Raw genomic sequence first — 21080 nt, 5'->3', positions numbered from 1 at the left:
ACTCCTTGGCTGGGTGGGAGAGAACATACCCCAACAGGGGCAGTCCACCTGCGGATTCCCGGAGCTCCACACAGGGCTGCCCCAGCAGAGGGGCGGATAAGTCCAGCACTGGGGCGGATAAGGTCCAGCACTGGCTGCTTAGCCTGTGTCAGGGCTCCAAAGGGAAAGCAGCTGTGGGCTCTGCCAGCGGCGTCTTTTGACGACATCTGGAGTACCCCTCACTGTGAGAACCGAGAGACCACTGCGCCTCCTCCTGGATCTCCGAAAACGGGGGGCGGGCAGACCTTGTAGGCTGGAGGCTCTTCGTGGGGGAGGCTTCTGTCTCCAAAGGGCCTTTCTGTCTCCTGGGCCTCCTGGAAGGCCCCGGCCGGTCCTCAGTGCCCTAGGACTGTGGACACACGCGGTCAACGCTCTCGGAGACCGGAGCCAGGCCTCCTGATCTGTGCGTGCGCTCCCCACCTCCTCACCCCGCAGGGCCTGGAGAGTCCCTGCTTCTCAGGGTGACCCTCGGCCAGTTCTCCCTGCGGCCCCGGCCCCCAGGTCCAGAGCGGATCCAGTTGCCCCCCACCCCCACCCCGAGCGTTCCCAGCCCGGCCGACTTCCCCGCAGAGGCCGGGGGCGGTGCGGTTCGGGGGGAAGGGACCGCAAGTGGGGGCGGGTGCCTGAGAGTGTGTGAGCAGTTCAAGTTCAGAAGGGAGATCTCCGGTGATAACCCAGGCCCTGGATGGCTGAGCTCGACAGGAAACCTCGAGCTAGGAGACAGCTGTGGGCCCAGGGGTGGAGCTGCTGCTCCCAGTAACCGCAGGGAGAGGCGGTGAGAGGCCAGAGCCCACCCTGGCCTCGGGGGGAAGGACCTTAAGTTCCCCTACACACACACACACACACACACACACACACACACACACACACACACACAGTCCAGAACTCCTCTTCCGCTCATGAATTCGGTCGGTAACCTTAGGCTGGGGTCCTGCACACCTGGGCTTTGGGTGTGTGTGGTTGGAGGGAAGAGCCCAGCCTCTGAACGCACTTGGTGGGCTGTGACAGCGGAGGGCAGGGCCCACCCCTGGCACTGCTGGGTGGCCAGGGCCCAGGGGTAAGTGAGCACGACCACCTCAGGAGAAGCCCCAGAAGCCTGCCACTGCTTTTTTCCATCTCCTTTCCGGGAGGGACCCCAGATATGGGACAGTGAGCTTGGCCTCATGAGGGCTCAGACTTGCCTCTAAAATTGCAGAGAATTTACCCTGCCCCGTAAAGTATATATAATTTCAAATCAAAATAGCATTTCCTCCCGCCAGTCTGGGAGAAGCTAAGCTTGGTAGGCCAGCCTCACCCTGCGACTTGCCCCGCAACCTACCACCGTGTAGCCAAAGGAGACAAGCACAGGGCCTACCGCAGGGGACCGAGCGTGGCCCCAGGCTCAGGGAGCTCCTTGGCTGGAGGGGCTATCAGTCAAGCAGATAGGTATATAGGTTTTTGCTATGGGTGCTGTGCAAGCCGGGAAAAGTTAGCCTCAGTTGCCTGGAGTCAGTAGGAGCCTTCCCAGAGGGCAGATGAGGGCTTCAAAGATTGCCTCTCTGGCTCCCTTCGGTCTGATGGTCTCCCTTGGGTTATTCTGGCAGCGCAGCTCCTGATGCCTCGAAGTCTGCTTGGCTTCTTAGGCGCCTGACTCCCGGGGGCAGTGGCATGAGTGGAGCGAGGCAGTGGGTCAGAGCTACTTTCACCTGCTGGGCTGGTGCTCGTGTCAAGGGTGGGTCAAGGAGGAACTTGAGTATGAAGGGATCTCTTTTCTGCAGCACTGATAACAATAACAGCAACTATGATTGTGCTGTGGACTTCCCTGGTAGTTTAGAGGGTTAGGGTTAGGTGTCTGCATGCAATGTGAGAGACCCAGGTTTGATCCCTGGGTCAGAAAGATCCCCTGGAGAAGGCAATAGCACCCTACTCCAGTACTCTTGCCTGGAAAATCCCATGGATGGAGGAGACTGGTAGGCTACAGTCTATGGGGTCGCAAAGAGAGTCTGGACATGGCTGAGAGATTTCACTTTCACTTATGATTGTGCTATGCATCAGGAGTAATTGTTTTTATATTTATGCATAAAAATATTAAAACTTCCCAAAATATCATTCGAGTGAACATTTCTGTATATTTGAATTACTTCCAAACCCCAGTAAGTCATCACCAGAAATGTATTGCGCCACAGTCAACTTCAAGGTGCTTTGCTAGATGGACAAGTCTGTATCCCTCCCTCCACTTTCTGCTTGCCTAGAACTGTGCTGCACAAACATGGACTTATTTAAGGGTTCATGTCATTTGTTTTTGTTGGGTTAACATTATAAATGTAATATATTATCACAAAGTTTCAAAGAACCCAAAAGGGTGCAAAGTAAAATTTTCCCAAACTCTCCCTCAACTCCTTCCTCTACAGAGTTGCTGTGAATAATGTATTTTGTGTATGCAGCAATCCAAATATATAGGTAGGTAGGTAGGTAGATAGATAGATATAGATACTTTTTTATTGTGGTGAATGTTCATATAAAGTTACCATTTAACCATTTTTTAAGAGTACGATTCAGTGGTATGAAGTACATTCATAATGTTGTCTAACTATCACCACTATCTGTTTTTAGAATTTTTTTTAACTATCATAAATTTTTAATTTTTAAAATTGCATCTTAACAGTAAAATAATTAACAATACACTGTTTTTGGTGGGTAGCTCTGTGAGCTGTAAGATTTGGATAGATTCACGTAACCATGATCATAAACATGATACGGAGCAATTTCCCTCCCCAACTCCCATATGTATATTAAAGTTTTATATATTCAGGACTCAATCCTCTTTTATACGTGTGATTCAAAAATATTTTCTCCTGGTCAGTGGTTTCTTCTCAAACAAAGAGAGTATACTGAACAAATTGTGTACAAAACTTGTACACCAAAAAAGATAAGCCGTATTTACAGAAGCTAAAGAGTCCTAAATGGAGAGATTTATCATAATCACGAATGTTTCCAGAACTTGTTCATCATCCCAGACATAAACCATCCAGATACATTTTTATGTATAAGTATACATGTGAAGAAGGCAATGGCACCCCACTCCAGTACTCTTGCCTGTGGAAAATCCCATGGACGGAGGAGCCTGGTAGGCTGCAATCCATGGGGTCGCACAGAGCTGGACATGACTGAGCGACTTCACTTTCACTTTTCATTTTCATGCGTTGGAGAAGGAAATGGCAACCCACTCCAGTGTTCTTGCCTGGAGAATCTCAGGGACGGGGGAGCCTGGTGGGCTGCCGTCTATGGGGTTGCACAGAGTCGGACATGACTGAAGTGACTTAGCAGCAGCAGCAGCATACATGTGCAAGCTGGGCTTCCAAAGTGGCTCACCGATAAAGAATCTGCTTACCAATGCAGGAAACGCAGGGGCTGAGGGATAAATCCCTGGGTCGGGAAGATCCCCTAGAGAAGGAAATGACAACCCACTCCAGTATTCTTGCCTGGAGAATCTCGTGGACAGAGAAGTCTGGCAGGCTACAGTGCAGGGGTTTGCAGAGTCGGACATGCCTGAGTGACTGGTCATGCACACACATGCGCAGGCTATGTAATACGCCTTTTCTTGTTCATTCACAAATATTGTATACATCACTCCAGAGCTTGCTTTTTAATCTAAGTATCTCGAAGCTCTTTCCATAGCAGCACATACAGAACTGTCTGTTGTGTTTATTTGAACTGCTTTACATAAATACACTGAGATTTATTTATCTGGTTTCCAGCTGGTGGACATTTACATTGTTTGTCTTCTTTTGCCTCTTTTTATTTTGCTCCTGCAGATAATGATGTAATAAATATCAATAAATGTAAAAATGTGCTTATATCTCTGCATACTGTGAGGGTTTATCTGCAGACTAACAATAAATGAAAGTCTCAAAGAAATGGCAAAATCCTACCTGGAATTTTTACATGAGGGTTTTGTTCTAGAGCGGATTTCTTTTAAATGGTGCTAATGTTCAAGAGCATACTGTGGGCTGTATGTGAAAGAACAAAGGCCTGGCAAGACCTGGCCTCTCCTCCAGGCTTCCTCCTGGCTCTGCCACATGCACACCACGGGACCTCAGGAGTCACTTGACTCTTTATCTGCAAAGTGGAGCAAGTAAGATCAGTCCAGCTTACAATTCATGGGGTTGCAAAAGGGTCGGATATGACTTAGCGAGTAAACAATAGCAATAAAATATGTAGATATATATACACATATACATAGATACTGCACTTTCTGTGTGTGTGTGTATATATATATATACATGTATATAACTTGTTTATAACTGCCTGGCACAGAGTAACTGCTGTCCACTAAAATGAGACATTTGTCTGCTGGCCTTGAGGGGCCACTGGGAAGGTGTAATAAAGGGAAAGAGCTGAAATGTGGATTCTGCTTACCAGGGGAGGCCACGATCTGTCATTGCTCTCCTCCCAGAGTGCTGATGAGCACAGGCGCCATCTCCCTTGGCTGTCTTCAGTGTCCTGTGCGTCTCTCTTGGTGGGAAGCTCTGTTTCCTTGGCTGTCCTCAGTGTCCTGTGCGTCTCTCTTGGTGGGAAGATCTGTTTCCTTGCTCGCCTCCCTGCTCAACGGTGAAGCCATTTATTTGTGTTTTTGCTTGCTCCTCACTGCCTGCATCTCCTAATAACAATGGCCTATCATGGTGTTTTGAGTACCCACTATGTGTCAGGCACTGTGCTAGGTTCTTGCTTACGTGCAATATGCTCCCTCGTTACAATTTCTCAGGAGTCAGAAATTATGCCAGCTGCCTACATCTGATACACTCACATTCTGAGGTACTGGGAGTTAGGACATATGAATTTTGAGGGTGTTCATTGGAAAGACTGATGTTGAAGCTGAAGCTCCAATAACTTTGGCCACCTGATGTGAAGAGCTGACTCATCTGAAACGACCCCAATTCTGGGAAAGATTGGGGGCAGGAGGAGAAGGGGACGACAGAGGATGAGATGGCTGGATGGCAACACTGACTCGATGGACATGAGTCTGAGTGAACTCCAGGAGTTGGTGATGGACAGGGAGGCCTGGCGTGCTGCGATTCATGGGGTCGCAAAGAGTCGGACACGACTGAGCAACTGAACTGAACTGAATCCAGCCCTTAACAGAAATAAAGTTGGTCTGACGGTTAAGAATCCACCTGCCAATGCAGGGGACATTATTTCAATCTCTGGTTCCGGAAGATTCCATGCGCTGCACGACAACCAAGCCTGAGCACCGCCACCACTGAGCCCAGGTGCCCCATCTGCTGGAGCCTGTGCTCCGCAGCGAGAGAAGCCACTGCAACGAGAAGCCTGCATGCCGCAGCTAGCCGCCGCTCACCACCAGAGAAAGCCCACAGGGCGCCGGAGAGCCAGCACTGCCAGCAACGAAAAAGCAAATACCATTAAAAAAACTACATGGCACTGCCTGAAACTAGCCCGGCATTATTGATCAACTATACTCCAATAGAAAGGAAAGCTTTACAATTATCTGGTGCTAATAAGTGATGTAGTCAAGTTGATTAGGATGTTCCCAAATGGATCAGCCTCTCGAGGCACTGGCCAGTGTGGGTCTCACATTCGATAGTAGGCCAGCTATAGCTGTTAACCCTGTAGGCCTTTCAGCCCTCTGCCTTCTCAAAGAAAGAAGGCCATTTGTGAAGTTAGGATATCACCTACTGGATCCTCTGAAAGAGAAGGTCTCCAAAGCCTGGTGAGGATCCTTTCTCCCCATCCCTGAAGACCAGTAAGTCGTCCAAGGGCAATACCAACTGGTGGTTAGGACTCTGGACCACACGGTGTCTGGATTATGGATTCAGATAGATCCAGGTTTAACCCTGGCTCTAGACCGCAGGCAAGTTATTAAACATCTCTGAGTCTCAGTTTCCCCAGCTGTAAAGTCATAGTTGCTGTAAGGATCAAATGGGAAAACTCACACGTGCTTCCTAGCACAAAAGTGGTTATAACTATCATCCTGTGAGCCTAGCCTAGATTTCCCCTGCTGCAGTGAAAGTTAGTCGCTCAATGAAAGAGCCACTCCCCGGAGGGGGAGGTCTGGATGCCGAAGGTGCTGCGGTGGACGGGCTGGGCATCACACCCAGCACAGGCAGCCCATCACTGCGGCCACTGCCTTCCTGAGCACACATAACTTCCTGTTTTCTAAATTCTTAGCCTGCAATGTCATCACCAGTTGCATCTGAGTCTGGAGGTGCAGCTGGGCAGCAGCCAGACCCTGAGCTCAAGGCTGGAGTGGCAAAAGGAGTTCAGAAGGCTTGGAAGCTGTCTGCTCCTACCTGAATTGTAGGCTATTAGAATCAATACCATGAGGTCCTACGTACTGAGAGCTCACCAGCCCATCCCACTTACCTCACACACCCTGGGAGGTAGCTATGATTATCCCATATTCATACAGCTAGTTAAACAGCAGAGCCAGGATTCGAACTCAAGTTGCCTGCCTTCAGAGGGTTTGTTCTTGCTGTGATGTTAAAGTGCTCCTTATTATGGGGGAGACAAGCTGGACATGGGTGGGATTTTACAGTCTCTATAGATGTGGGAGAATTTGTGTTCTTTGTGCTTTTGGAAGTAGATCTAGGACCAAAGCTATTTTTTTTTTAAGCTCTGAAAATTTGAGCTCTCCACAAGTAATTGATGGGTGGTGAGTGGTTCCAAATAGGAAAAGGAGCACATCAAGGCTGTATATTGTCACCCTGCTTATTTAACTTATATGCAGAGTACATCATGAGAAATGCTGTGCTGGAAGAAGCACAAGCTGGAATCAAGATTGCAGGGAGAAATATCAATAACCTCAGATATGCAGATGACACCACCCTTATGGCAGAAAGTGAAGAGCAACTCAAAAGTTCTTGATGAAAGTGAAAGTGGAGAGCGAAAAAGTTGGCTTAAAACTCAACATTCAGAAAACAAAGATCATGGCATCTGGTCCCATCACTTCATGGGAAATAGATGGGGAATCAGTGTCAGACTTTATTTTTTGGGGCTCCAAAATCACTGCAGATGGTGACTGCAGCCATGAAATTAAAGGATGCTTACCCCTTGGAAGAAAAGTTATGACCAACCTAGATAGCATATTGAAAAGCAGAGACATGACTTTGCCAACAAAGGTCAGTCTAGTCAAGGCTATGGTTTTTCCAGTGGTCATGTATGGATGTGAGAGTTGGACTGTGAAGAAAGCTGAGTGCTGAAGAATTGATGCTTTTGAATTGTGGTGTTCGAGGAGACTCTTGAGAGTCCCTTGGACTGCAAGGAGATCCAACCAGTCCATTCTGAAGATCAGCCCTGGGATTTCTTTGAAAGGAATGATGCTAAAGCTGAAACTCCAGTACTTTGGCCACCTCATGCGAAGAGTTGACTCACTGGAAAAGACTCTGATGCTGGGAGGGATTGGGCGCAGGAGGAGAAGGGGACGACAGAGGATGAGATGGCTGGATGGCATCACTGACTCGATGGATGTGAGTCTGAGTGAACTCCGGGAGTTGTTGATGGACAGGGAGGCCTGGCGTGCTGCGATTCATGGGGTCGCAAAGAGTCGGACACGAATGAGCGACTGAACTGAAATGAACTGAGCTGAGCTTTCTGTCACCTGAGATATTCAAGCAGAGTCTGGGGGTATCAGAGAAGAAATTATTATTCTTTTTTTTAGAAGAAATTCTTATAAAAGGTGGGAAGCTCTCTAGAAGAGAGAAACTCCAGAAGCATCCAAATAGAGTGGAGAGACTTTGCATCAGATAAAACTTGGGAACTCTTTAGCTGAGTGATCTTTCTGAGACTCAATTTCCTCATCTGAATAGAAGTGGCATCATTCTTCCCGTATCATACAGAGTTGTTCTGAGGATTAAACCGGATAACTCAAGGGCAAAGAGTTCTCTATGCTGAACACAGTGCAGATGTCAGCTTGTTACCATTTGGTGAAGCCGGGAGTTCTCAGGCTGTCCACCCACTATTGAGCTCCTGCTGTACACCAGGCATTTTCTGTATATGCAGTGTCTGGCTTTATTCTCACATACACTGAAGGAGGGGTCGCTCCATCTTGAGCTGGGGAAACTGCCCAGGTTTAGTCCCCAACCTTGGCATGAAGGAGTGGGAAGCCCTGGTCTCTCCTGCGGCTGCTTGTACCTTCAGAGCCTTTATCATGGTGGAGAAGTTGACCTGAGACCGTGCCACCAGACAGGGCACTTCCCCACACACTGGCATCTCATTTCATTTGCATAACCCCCTGTGAAGTCAGTCTTAATAAACCCCTTTGGCAGATAGAGGAATTGAAGCTCAGCGTGGTTAAGAAAGCTGTCCCAAACCACAAAGCTAGTAAGAAGCAGATTCAGAATTTAAATCTTAGGTTTCCTGGCTCTAAGGCTCACGTTCTTTCCTCTTCTTAAGTGGCCTCGTCTGTGCTCGGTGAGGAGGGGAAACAAGCGAGGGAAATCAAAATGCATCATCTGTGCTTTCCAGGCCTTGCTGGGGAGGGAGACACAATGTGAAGAGTTCACAAGCTGCTGTGACTAAGTGTCAAAAGGCAGCAAACAGAAACAGCTGTGAATTCAGAGCTAGGTGAAAGTTCTATGTCCTGCAACCAAAGGTGGGGTGCACCTAAGGCACAGAGGTTAGACACGTACCTGGACTCGGGGACGCAGTGTCCCATCCAGCTCGTTCCTAACCTGCAGGTGTACTCAGGAAAAGTACTCTACTCCTCTGGAATCAGTTTACCAGTCAGTGAATTGGATCTAGTAATCACCCCTTGCTCACCTTCTGGGCTCTCATGAGAATCAAACTTGATCCGGTACAGGAAGTCATTTCAAAAGAACATGCTGGGATTCAAATGGGAAGTATCCTTACTAATTGGATGTGATGGAGTTTGACAGGTGCCCTGCTCCTGAAAAGGGTTTGCTGGAGGGGGAGATGGGCATCAGTGTGTGTCTGCAGATTTGGGCTACAGCAGGACCAGGTTGATAAGTCCTGTTCGGTCTGTTTATGAAAGCTCATAGTCTGCCTGGGAGACAGACAAACAGCACAATTCAAATACATCCCACCCAGAAAAACCAGACTCTAGTGCCTCCAGGCTGCCTTTGGGGACCCAGAATCTTTCTGTTAATGGTCAGTGCCATGAAACTTCCGCACTCCAGGCCTTTATGAAGATGGCAAAAGGGTGTACAGAGATGCCGAGCTCACTTTTGCTAATAAGACTCATACCATTTTTAGACGCAACATGTGGAGAGACATGCCTCTCTGCCTTAGGTGCGCCTCACCTTTGGTTGCAGGACACGGAGCTTTCGCCTCGCTCTGAATTCACAGCTCTTACTGTCTGCTGGCTCTTGACACTTTGTCACAGCAGCTTGTGAACATTTCACATTGTGTCTCCCTCCCCAACAAGGCCTGGTTCCCCCTGGAGCCTCCTCTGGGTGTCCCACAGGGCCTGTTCCAGGCATCCGATCATGCAGGAGCCTACAAATGGGCAAAGAGTTTATCTGCAGTCTTTATCTTGTTGTCGTTGTTGGTTGGGGTCTTGAGTACTGCAGGTCAGGAGATGCAGATTCAGGTAACCCTGAAAGAGTGTTCCAAGGAAGAGAAAGCATCTGCGGTTTATGAAGACAAAAAGCCACCAAGCTGTTAAGAGTTGCCTGCTGAGAACTGGTTGGCTCTAACATGAGGTGGAAAATATTTGTCCTTAAGGAATCACAAGTTGTTTCAGAGTGTGGGTTCCATAAGTAGATAGATCGTCATGAGTTATTTTAAGGTAAGGGTCTAGTAAGGATCTTGAATTTCTGGCAGGTGTTCTGGGTGACATCACTGGGTCAAAAAATCAGATTCCATCCAGGCTGAGATGTTCATAAGTCATACTTTCTTAATGGTCTCCTGGCTCAGTTTTAGAGAGCTCTTTTAGCAACACTCATGCAATTTTTATTTTCATTTCACGTGTGCTACCTGGCAGGAAGGCTCCAGTTTATCATGCTGTTGGCCCACTTCTCCAGTGCCTACTGGATGGATGACAGTATGATGACAAAGGGAGGCTGGGGAACACCTAGCACCCAGGCTCCCAGTTCAGGCGGACCCTGACCATCTGGACTTACACCAAGTTAGTAACGGAGACTGGAGTGAGCCTGTGGGCAGGCAATCTCATGGTGGTGGACAACCGCAGGTCACAGACTGGGTCCCCTTTGCTCCCTGTCTTCTAATCCCGGATCCACTTCAGGAAGTACTTGAATGTGCAGGGTCAGCTCTTCTGAAGCTCCAGCCTTCTTTTTTGCCAGGTTGTGTTTTGCCCTGGAGCAACTGGAATGACCTAAATTACTGCTCTGTCTCGGCTTGACCACCTCGGGTGAGGCCTGATCCTGGAGCGCCTATAGGACAACAGCAGCCTAGCAGCACTCAGACGGGTCCCAGCCCAGCTGGGCTTCTGTCCCATGTTTGCCATGTATCTGTCCAGAAGTGGGGGTCCAGAGAGGCTGGCTCTGTGCCTTGGGACCTGGATACAGTGGAATGGGGTTGGGGAACTGGGAAGAATCCTCCTAACTTCCCAGATTTGCTGAGTCTGCCTTGTGCAAGGGATCAGAGTGGTTTGTGGAGGCCCAGATTGGAGGGGAAAGGATCATGGGGTCAGATTCTACCCCCAGCTTTCACTCTGCAGCTCAGCTGGGAGCACTGCTCTTTTGCTCTGCAAATAGGGTGAGATTCTTTTTCACCAGGCCACTGTAATGTCCTGGCCTGTGTGAGGAGGATGCTGGGTTCCAGGAGGCCCTGTCATTTTCCTCAGCACTGCTTTTCTGATATGAAGGCAGCACCTTCCGAATGGGAAATCACGTGACTGCTCAGAATGCATCCTCCCAGCAAGTGCTCTCTGGCTTAACTGGTGTCGCCTCACACGCTCTAGTCACCTGTGCAGCTGTGAACACCCGGAAGTCAGGCAGATCACTGTCCCTAATCCTATCTGGTTTAACAGTTCTTGACATGATTTGACCCTTTCTCCCTCAAACAAATATATTGGTGGTGATTTGGGGGAAAAAAAATCATGGTGATAACAATAGCTGATGTATGGAGCACTTATTATAAATACATGCCAGGCATTAATTATTTTATTGAGATAGTTAAGCCTCACCATTACCTAATGAGACAGTTAATATTATTATCCTGCTTTATGGATGAGGAAACTGGGGCTTGGAGAAGTTCAATGATACACAGTTGAGAAGTACACAGAAATTGCAGTGCATATAGAAGACTGAGGCTTTGCTTTTGTTTTTTGTCTCTTTTTGGCAGTGAAATTTATACCTGTGGTAGGGCACAGATGTATTGCTGAGAAAGGCTGTGCCTGAGGGACACGGCAGCTCTGAAACTTGGCTCTGCAGTGCGCTGGCCCGTGCTCACGCCTGGTCCCCACCCCAGACAATTAAATGAGAACCTGGGGTCAGAGTGGACCCCAGGCCGGTTCTAATGTGCGACCAGGATTGAGAATGAGAACACTTAATCGGTATCTGGGTACTTGTGCAAATTCTGGGGTTCTCTTGGGTGCTGTGGATCTGGGGCAGAGGATGGGAAGCGTGAAATAAAACAGGTTCTCCTGTTGTTTAGGAAAACAGCCACCATATAACCCCATTAAATACTTCTCTTAGGGACTGAATGTGGTGGGGACAGAAACGAGATGCTCAGGGAAGGAGGAAAACGGGTCTCTCCTTTGGGGATGGGGAGGCAGGGAAGGAGCCAGAACCTAGGTGTGTCCATGGCTCCTGAATTTGAGTTGTCATCTTGGAAAGCTGCCTGCTGTTCAAGGGAAGCCCCTCCAACCTGGGTGTGGCCTCAAGAGCTAAGACATAAGCCCTGAAAGAGCAGGGACTCAAATGCTAGACATGTTATCCTTATGGAGGAAATTTACAAAAACACCTACCAGTACATTCTCTCATTTGAGTCTCACCACACCCTTAAGGTAGACAGGATGACCCACTATTTTACAGATGGAGAAACTGAGGCCCCGAGAGGGGAGGTGACTTGCCCAAAACCACATAGCTACTTAGTGGCAGACGAAGGACTATTGATAGAACCCACCTGATACCCAATCCAGGGTTCTTTCTATTTCAATATCCTCTGACATCAACCAGATGCCCAATACATATTTAATTAACCACACAACTGAATTAGGCCCTGGGTCCCTTCAAGGAACTTTCTGGATTATCACTGCCTTCCTCAGTCCCATTCTGCTAGCCTGGTCACAGTTGGACTCGGCAGAGGGAAGTTTCCTACCCTGGGGTATGTGTGGTGATTAATATCCTTTTTTTGGCCAAACCACACATAGCACATTTGTCTTTGGTCATAAAATCATGCTGCTGTTCAAAAAGAAAGAAAAAAAAGAAATGTGGTCCTATTACTTATTTCTGGGGAGGGGCCAAATCCTCTCCGCCACTGCACTGGCTCTGCACAACACCAAGAAATATTTCTCCTTATTTGTTCTAAATTTACTGTCCAGTAATTTTTCTGTTCTCATTTTATGTGACAGGCAACTAAGCGATTTTCTCCCAACCCTTTTTCTGAATCTCAACCACCCAAATAAATCTCCACTGACACCCCTCCAGTCCTAAAAGGAAAAACAAATTACCCCAGCTAGGGTGGAGTGGCCACCAGACATGGCCTTTGCTGGGGGCTAGCTTGTCTCCTTATAGGCCTTCCGTGTGTGTGGTGTGTGTGTGTGTGTGATCAGTCGTGTCTGAATCTGTGCGACCCCATGGACTGTAGCTGGCCAGGTTCCTCTGTCCATGGGATTTTCCAGGCAAGAATACTGGAGTGGCCTTCAGATCCCCTACTTCAGACTTTACTCAGACAGACAAAACGGTTTCTGAGCAAGGACTAGGAACGTTTACAAAGAAATCAGTGCCTGGGTGGGGGTGGAGCATCCTGAGTTAGGGAAGGAGTCAAAGGGTTGAGAACAGAAGGATTCAAGAGGGCTGGGGGTGGGGACTAGGGTGCAGCCTTGACTCACCTGCTCCCACGGCTTGTGGCAGAGGCCAAAACGTTGCTCCTGCAAGAGGGAGGGCAGGGCTGGGCCCAGGAGGTCGGGGGCGGGGGCAGGAGGGGAGATACCCCACCTGGGCTCTCCTGGCCTGCCTCTTACTGGCTGAGGGCTCCTAGCTAAATCTGAAGTTCTACTGCCTGTGTCCACGTGGCGCTGTTGGGAGAAACTGACAAGTTATTACATCAAATCGGTGTCTAGCACGAAGTAAACACTAAAGAAATGTTATAGTTTTCACCCTGGTCAACAGAAGAGGCAGCTGAACTAGGGTGAATAACTTGCCCCAAGTCACAGAACTAGTAAGGAGGAGGCCTTCAAGCGCACATGTTGTCCGCTGCCTTAGTCTCGAGGTAGTCCTTCAGGCGGCCATTAGAGGGCGCCCTCGGCCAGGGAGAGGTTGCGGCCGCGGGACTGTGGCTTCCGTGATGCCAGGCAGGGGTGGAGTTAGACGCCTACTACACCCCATTTTACACTTGAGTTGCTGCACATATACCTGGCAGGAAGAACAGTCTAGGCTAAATCCGTGTCTCCTCTCTCACAGGGCAGTGAGCTTTCAAAAAATGCTTTTCTTGTTTAACCAGAATGTTTACTGTACCTCCTTCCCCAACCCCACTGTGCCCCTTGGCAATTTGGGGTGGCTTCCAGATGATGCGCTTCACACGGGCTCGCACCTATCTGGGCTCCCGGGCTGGGAGGCAGCAGCCCAAGGTGTTCCCCTGCACAATGCACACAATGGGCAATTTCACCTCCCCCACTTAGTTTTGCCTCCTTCCTGTCTTCCAGGCTTTGTGGCCCTGCCAGGTGCCAGGTCCACTGCTGGGGCAGGCTAGGTTTCCCCAGAGGCCGGTCCAAGGTGGGAGAGAGGTTGTGGTCAAACGGGGTATGGAGAATGCAGCCAGCCTTCATCATGATTTCCTTGACCTGTCACGGTACCTGCCCCGCGCACGCAGGCAGACATGTTCCTTCACCTGGACCTGGCTAATCAATCTCATCTCTCGACACAGCGGCACAGAGCTTCGGCCTGCTCGATCCTAAACTCTGCTACCTGCTGGATGGGATCCTCTTCATCTACGGCGTTATTGTCACTGCCCTGTTTCTGAGAGCAAAGGTTGGTGCCACTGGCCTCTGTGGGGAGGGCATGGGCTCCCCAACTCAGTGGATGTTTAGAGGGCCTTGGTCTTGGAAAGTCTCAAGCATGAGTGGTTGGTATCCACGGGCAAAACAGAGACCAACCAAGTGTGCACACTGGGTGGGCTGGAGAGGTGGGGGCTGATGTTTTGCTTAGCCACACAAGAGTGGGAGGATGAGTGTTCAATTGTTTGTACACTGGTGCTGGAGTCTTAGTGAAGAGTTATACAGATGTGTGAACCTTTAGGCCTCTCAAGGCAGCGGTTCTGCTAGGAAAGGGGGTTATGCTTCAGTGAAGAGCAAAGAGGTGGGGGCCTGCAGTCTCTTTCCAGACCCTGCTGTCCAACTGCAGACCCAAGCTTGGCCAGCCTTTTCTCTTCAAACCCGTTTTTCATCCCTACGTCGGAAGGTTAACCCAGAGCATCGGTTTTCACCTAGGACTTTCGTGCCTTAACCTTTTTTTTTTTTTTTTTTTTTGGATTTTGGACTTTAGCAAAACATTTTATTATAAGAAACATGTCTTACTTTCTTAAGTTTGAGGAACGCTGCCCTAGATCATCTGCCAGGTGTTTCCCAATGTTCTGAATCTGCAAGACCTGCAGTTTCAGCTGAGGGGCGTGAAAACAGAGCGAGGCCATGTGCCTGGGCCAGGTCCTCAGGACACAGTGCCACACGGACACAGTGCACCCGGGTGCAGGGGTCACGATGGACGTGGGACCTCTAAACTAGTCCTCCGAATCCCTGGGAGGAAGCGGCCAGGAGAAAAGCCCGGAACGCAGTGGGTGCGGCCCGCGAGGCCGGCGCTTCTGCGCATGCGCGAGGGCAGAGGCCCGGGAGCGGAAACCAGGGCGGTTGCTGGGGCACCTGCGGTGACTGAGCTTGACCCCTGCGAGGAGGAAGGACAGTTGGGCTCAGAAATGAGGCTTTCACGCCACGGGGGCCCGCAGGGGCCCAGCCCCAGCAGACAGGGCGCACGCCGTTTGCAGTGGAGAAGCGGAGCGAGGCTGCCCGCGCAGAAAGGAAAGCGCTTTCTCTCCTCTTCCCCATCCAGTTCAGCAGGAGTGCCGACGCCCCCGCCTACCAGCATGGCCAGAACCCGGTCTACAACGTAAGTCCGCCTCTCCCGGAGAGCCTAGCCTAGAAGGTGCTCGCCTCTCCTGGGACGTGGGGGAAACAGCCGCCAGGGGCTCGGCTGTGGGTCTGGTCCGCGGCTGTCAGCCCTGCGGGTTAAAAACCTCTCTGGGACTCAGTTTCCTAACTCGTAAAACGGGGATAGTCCCCACGCCTGCTTCGTGGCGGTGCTGGGAGGATGCCGTTCCCTGGTGGCGTGCTGCGCGGCAAGCGCCCTCTCGGTGCAGTGCCTGCTCCCAGCGAGCCCCCGCCCGGCAGCGGTTTCCCGGACCAGAGGGATGGGGGTGAAGGAAAGAGAGCTTCCCTGCGGTGGAGAAGCGATTTCACTCCCTCCGTGCAATGGGACTTTGATCGAGTAGATCATGCACGGCCCCCCCCCCCCGCCCCCTCCAGTAATATGTTCTCTGAGAGGCTTTCTGAGATGATCCCTGCTCCTTTGGCTCGTAAAGAACGCCCTGGCCTACCGGCCCCAGCTGAGCTTTCCTTTCTCATCTGACTCATTTCTGCCTCTTCTAGGAGCTGAATGTCGGCCGAAGAGAGGAGTATGCAGTCCTGGATCGGAGAGGGGGCTTCGACCCTGAGATGGGGGGGAAACCGGTAGGGCCTTTTTGTGTTTGCGTGTGTGTGTGAGTGTGAGTGTGTGTGCCGGCTCAGCCAGGCAGTTGGAAGAGAGCTCCTTGGGGCCAGCGCGCTCTTCACCATGCTGGACCTTGAGGTGTGAGAGAGGCCTCGCTAGGCGGACCGCTGGCCATCACCCCGTCCTCCGCCGCCGCCCGGGGCTCCTTTCTGGGTCACCCGGGCCTTCACAGCATGAATGGGGCAACGCTAATACCAGACTCTCAGCAGCTCTGCCTTTTCAGCTGTTGACGCCACACCCTGTGGGAAAGGGCGCAGCTGGAGGAGGCCCGAGGTGGGGTCTTAAGAGCAGAGCTCAGCTTGGGTGTGAGAGCACGTCTGTATGCCTCAGGCAGCATGAGGCCATGAAGGCCCCGGGGCGGCTAAGCTGGCTGCAGGAGCGCAGGGAGGACGCGGGCTGACGGGGAGCCCACAGCTGGGCGGAAGGGGCAGCGGGAGGGTGCCTCAGCTCTCCTGGCCTGGATTCCTGTTTCTCCCTTGCTAACTTCTTCCCCTTCTCTCTCCCAGCAGAGGAAGAAGAACCCCCAGGAAGTCGTGTATAATGTGAGTAGAGGAGGTGGCATATTTTTCCTTGGAAATTTGGGGGGTAGGGCTGGAGAAGGGCTCTGGACAAAGGTTTTGGCTCCTCGCTCTGCAGTCTTTGCCTGACTTGACTGTCACTTCCCGGGCCGAATTCCGCCTCACCTGCTCGCTGCCTGCAGTGGCTGGTTGTAGGAAGGCCCCTCGGCCTGCCGCTGGAGTTCTCAGATCAGCCTGGTTGGGACCTAGCAGGGACAGGGAGGTCGAGCTGGGCAAGCCCCTGGGAGGGACTCCTGTTCCTAGGAGCCAGAGTAGTCCCTGAGTTTCGCCTCTTGTTGAAAACCTCACCATCCTGGGTGTTGATCAGTGTGTGGGGGACTACTGCAGGGGGTAACCTGCTGTAAAGAGAGCTACTTCTTCCTATGGCGTTGGCTATGTAGAGAGACAACTTGCTTAAATAAATAATCTTGGGGCCTTCGAGTGAGCTCTTGCATTGTCCAACATGTGCGACCTTTGGCTAGGACTCCACGTCTTATCTCAGGTTCTAAGCTGAGCTTCTCAGCTCAATGCAAAGGGCTGGCAGCTCAGAGGTTTCCAAAGGGCTGAGGAAGAGGGTGGGCTTGGAGCTGATTGTTGGAGCCTTGAATATAGAACCCCGCCCCCCCCAACTTGGGAATCTAGAGGTTTCCTTTTGCAGGGGAGTCCACAGTTTTCTGCATTGGTTGGTAAACCAGTGTCTCATGCCCTCTTCTTCAGGAGCTAAGAAAAGACAAGATGGCGGAGGCCTACAGTGAGATCGGGATGAAGAGTGACGTGAGTGTTGCCCTTTCTTTGTTCCCCAGGCTGGGGTGGTGTGGGGGATGTTCCCAGAGTCCCATCCCTTCCTCCTGGCACCTGCAAAAGCCCATGGGATGGCCACCAGAGGCAAAGGTTAATCCAGCTGTGTCATCTCTTGATAAGGTACTCAGAAAGGCCTGATGCTCTTTAGGATTAAAAACCAAGTTAAATTCTAAAATGGCCTATGCTTTGCAAAAAAAGGTAAAATCTGTCACCATTAATAATAATCATGTGATTAATGTGTGTCAAAGTATGTTTAGCACTTGGGATGGTAGGGCCCCTGTTCATAAGCGATTAAGAATTTCCAGATGGTGAGCGTGGAGCACTGAACCTTCTAAGTTTGGTCCCTCTGTAACTGCATATGTAGCTTACCCACAAAGCTGGCCTGGCTCGTGCTTTACCAGGCAGATGGTCTCATTTAACTCCCACAATAACCTGATGAGACATGTGTGCCCTTCCAGGCACAAGAGGTTCAGTAACTGACCCAGGGTCACGTAGCTGCTGATGGGGAGCCAGAATTTGAACAGACTCTACAGCTGGAGCTTGTACCCATGACAAGTTGCCGTTCCCAGAGTATAAATGACTAGATGCGAATTTTTTAAAAATTTATTTCATTGACATATAGTTGACTTACAGTGTTGTGTTAATTAAAGTGATTCGGTGATTATATACATTCTTTTTCATATTCTTTTCCATTACGGTTTATCACAGGATATTGAATCTATTTCCCTGTACTATATAGTAGGACCTTATAATTTATCCACTTTATCAATCATAGTTTGCATCTGCTAATCCTAAACTCCCAGTCTGTTCTCTCCCTATCCTCTTGGCAACCATAAGTCTGCTCTGTGTCGGTGAGTCTGTTTTTGTAAATAAATTCATTTGTATAATCTTTTTAGATTCCGTATGTAAGTAATATCTTATGGTTTTTGCCTTTGGCTTACTGAGTATGATAATCTCTGGGTCCATCCATTTGCTGCAAATGGCATTCTTTCTTTTTTTTATGGCCAAGTAATATTCTGCCATATATATGTACCACATCTTCTTTATCCATTCATCTTTTGATGAACGTTTAGGTTGCTCCCGTTTGGCCTGCTGTAAACAGTGCCACAGTGAACACTGGGGTCCATGTACCCTTTTGAATTGTAGTTTTCTAAGATCGTATGGTAATCCTTTTAGTTTTTTGAGGAACCTCCATAGTGATTTTCTTAGTTAGCCAAGAATTTTGAGAGCTGCAGAGATGCCCGATTATTCCAAGCAGTGGGCAGTGTGGCCAGCATCCGTGCAGCCCAGATCCGAGATCTGATGAGGTTCTGCGCCGGGCAGAGCAAACCTGGGCCTCATCAGAGCCTGGCTTCACCATACTCTGCGGAGGCCAAGGTCTAACCAGTGACCTGAGGGCCTTTTTCTCCCTGGGCAGGGCTGCTGGCCAGGAGATGGTCAGCTCTGACTATCTGGGGCCCTCCGAGTCTGACCCTTGAGCAGGAAGGCTGCTGCCAACTGTCTGACTTTCTAGCCTTTTCTTGTCTCATTCCCACAGAACCAGCGGCGAAGAGGCAAGGGGCAAGATGGTGTTTACCAGGTAAGTGCAGCTGGCGGTGCCTCTGGTCTGCGCTGCGGGCCCTGCTTCTCAGGATGGCACCATCTAACCAGGCCACGGTCAGGCTCCCTTGTGTTTCTTGTTGGCAGTGCCAGCTCTTCAGCAGCTGAACTTGGCAAGCCAAGGGCACCCCTTCAGGCCTGTAGTGACTGCTCTGCCAGTCGGTCCCGGAGGCGGGGTTGGGATTCAGCCTTTCAAGCACATCACTTGACTCTAAGGAAGAGGCAGTGGGAGCACTAGGAGAACAGGGCAAAGCAGACAAGCGGCAGCTGCCCAGAGGCTGTGGGGTCTTGAGTAAAGGACACCGAACAAGCCATTTCCTGCCTCCTTCTCCACTGCTCTGGGCCCTTGCAGAAGCCTTGCTCTGCCGCATTCTCACACCTAATAGGGTGGGTGAGAAGACTAAAGTAAACAAATCAAGAAAAATAACTTTTAAAAAGTGTTATTGTCGTCGGGCGCTTAGTTTTTGCGAATCAGTGTGAACTGTGCACGCTGAGCACAGCCAGCTTCTCTAAACACAGAGCCTGAAGCTGTAGCGGGACAGCTCCCAGGCTGCCGAGCTGGCGGGGGCGGTGGGGGAGGGGGCGGCGCAGGCCAGGTTGCAGCAGACATCTGCTGGCCTCCGGCTGGCCCACGCCCACACAGGGCTTCTGACCTCCTCTTTTCTCATGTTTTTCCCAGGGACTCAGCACGGCCACCAAGGACACCTATGATGCCCTCCACATGCAAGCCCTGCCCCCTCGCTAACAGCTCCTGGAGTTTCAGCACTCACAGGCCAGACCTGTAGACGCCCAGATTGTTAAAGATACAGGATAAAGCATTTACAACCTAGTTCACTCATATTTCTCCACCACCCAAGTATTTCTCTTTATGAATGGGATGCTTCAAGTTGTAACATTTGGTCATACCCAGTTCCAAACTCACACAGAATTTTGTCCTTGGATGCCGGGAGAGAGTGCATCCCCACGCGCTTCCTGGAGTCCACTGTGAACGCAGCATGTTCTGAGGTTTCCTGGGGACTAGGCAGGCCCTACTCCCTGCAGCTCCAGGCTCTTGCCTGGGAGTCGGGCCTCCTCCTTCTCAAACACAGCTGAATTCAGGGTGTGTTTTGTAAAGTCCCCAGAGAAATCGCAACTGTTAGTGCATGTCCTAATAGTCTGTATTGTTCTGTCAGGTTTTGAGTAGCTTTGCTCCAGCTGTAAATTTGGCTTCAGTTGTTACCGTACCCCCTAATTTCAAGGTAACTGGTGATTGGGCCAGGAAGCGGGCAGAGGGGAAGGTGGGAGTAGGTAGCGGTTGGTACTGGTATATCAGGGAAGGGAGCAGGGGAGCCAGAGGCCTGGGGAGGGGCATGACGGAGCCCTCCTGCAATCAAGTGTACATTCCCCATGATAGAACTTGTATGCAAGGCCATGCTGTCCTTTTTGGGACCGAGAGATGAATAAGCCTAGCCTTGCCCTCAAGGAGGCCATGCTCTCACAGGGAAGCGAGCTGTGAAGAGTCTGGGATGGAAGAACATAGCGGTGTCATTGCAGATGGTGAACAAGGTGAGCAGGCAGCGAGAGAAGCAAGACCACATTCTTTGCAGCCACTCGTTCACCTCATGGAATGAGACAAACCCATCATGGGGAAGGCCTTAAAGGACGACTTGGTATAGCTCGAACCCAGAAAGATCCCAAAGGACAGTGGCATCACAAAAAGAGCCTCAGCTGACTTGTTGGAACAGGGCTGTGTAATACAAGGGCACATGGCGATGGATGGAAACCCACTCTGCTCGGTCTTAATTTATACTGGTTTGCTAGAGCCTTACTCTTTTGCATAATAAATAACTTTGGTGAAAATGCTTTACTGTGAGCTTCATTTAGACAGTCAAGCCTGTAATGGTCATTTAGTCATCAAGGAATCAGCTTGCTGCCCCTGCAGTGGGGGCAGAACTGCAGATTCTTGGGAGAGAACAGTATGGTTCCCCAGAACATGCTGGAGAGCAGGATGCATCCGGTGGCCCAGCCTGGGCTGTGCCTGGGGCAACATGGTGACAGGATGGGCATGGCCTTCTGTGGGAGGTGACAGGAGAGAGCCCTGGGTGCAGGGCTCACAGCATGGAGCAGCTTGCGGTGTGCAGGTGGGAGAACAGGATAGAGGCCAGCCGAGGATCCAGGTGTCGGGAAGAGAGAGGGTGTTGGGGGTTAT

General features: G+C 50.5%; 1 protein-coding gene across 2 annotated transcripts in view; it reads left to right on the top strand.

Moving 5' to 3' along the window:
* Window positions 1-20734, top strand: part of CD247 (CD247 molecule) — an 85322-nt gene extending 64588 nt beyond the window's left edge. The window contains exons 2-8 of one of the 2 annotated variants that reach the window (XM_018046444.1): window positions 14044-14147; window positions 15219-15275; window positions 15815-15895; window positions 16445-16477; window positions 17210-17266; window positions 18831-18872; window positions 19572-20734. In XM_018046444.1, coding sequence (XP_017901933.1) covers window positions 14044-14147; window positions 15219-15275; window positions 15815-15895; window positions 16445-16477; window positions 17210-17266; window positions 18831-18872; window positions 19572-19637 — 440 coding nt within the window. In that variant the 3' untranslated portion in view covers window positions 19638-20734. Of the gene's footprint in view, window positions 1-14043; window positions 14148-15218; window positions 15276-15814; window positions 15896-16441; window positions 16478-17209; window positions 17267-18830; window positions 18873-19571 lie in introns of both variants that reach the window. The other variant, XM_013975200.2, reaches the window with a different exon arrangement.

Source organism: Capra hircus, chromosome 3 (genome assembly GCF_001704415.2).
Source record: "Capra hircus breed San Clemente chromosome 3, ASM170441v1, whole genome shotgun sequence".
Lineage (NCBI taxonomy): Eukaryota > Metazoa > Chordata > Mammalia > Artiodactyla > Bovidae > Capra > Capra hircus.
Note: the sequence above shows the minus strand (reverse complement) of the source record. Positions and strands in the feature narration are given on the sequence as shown.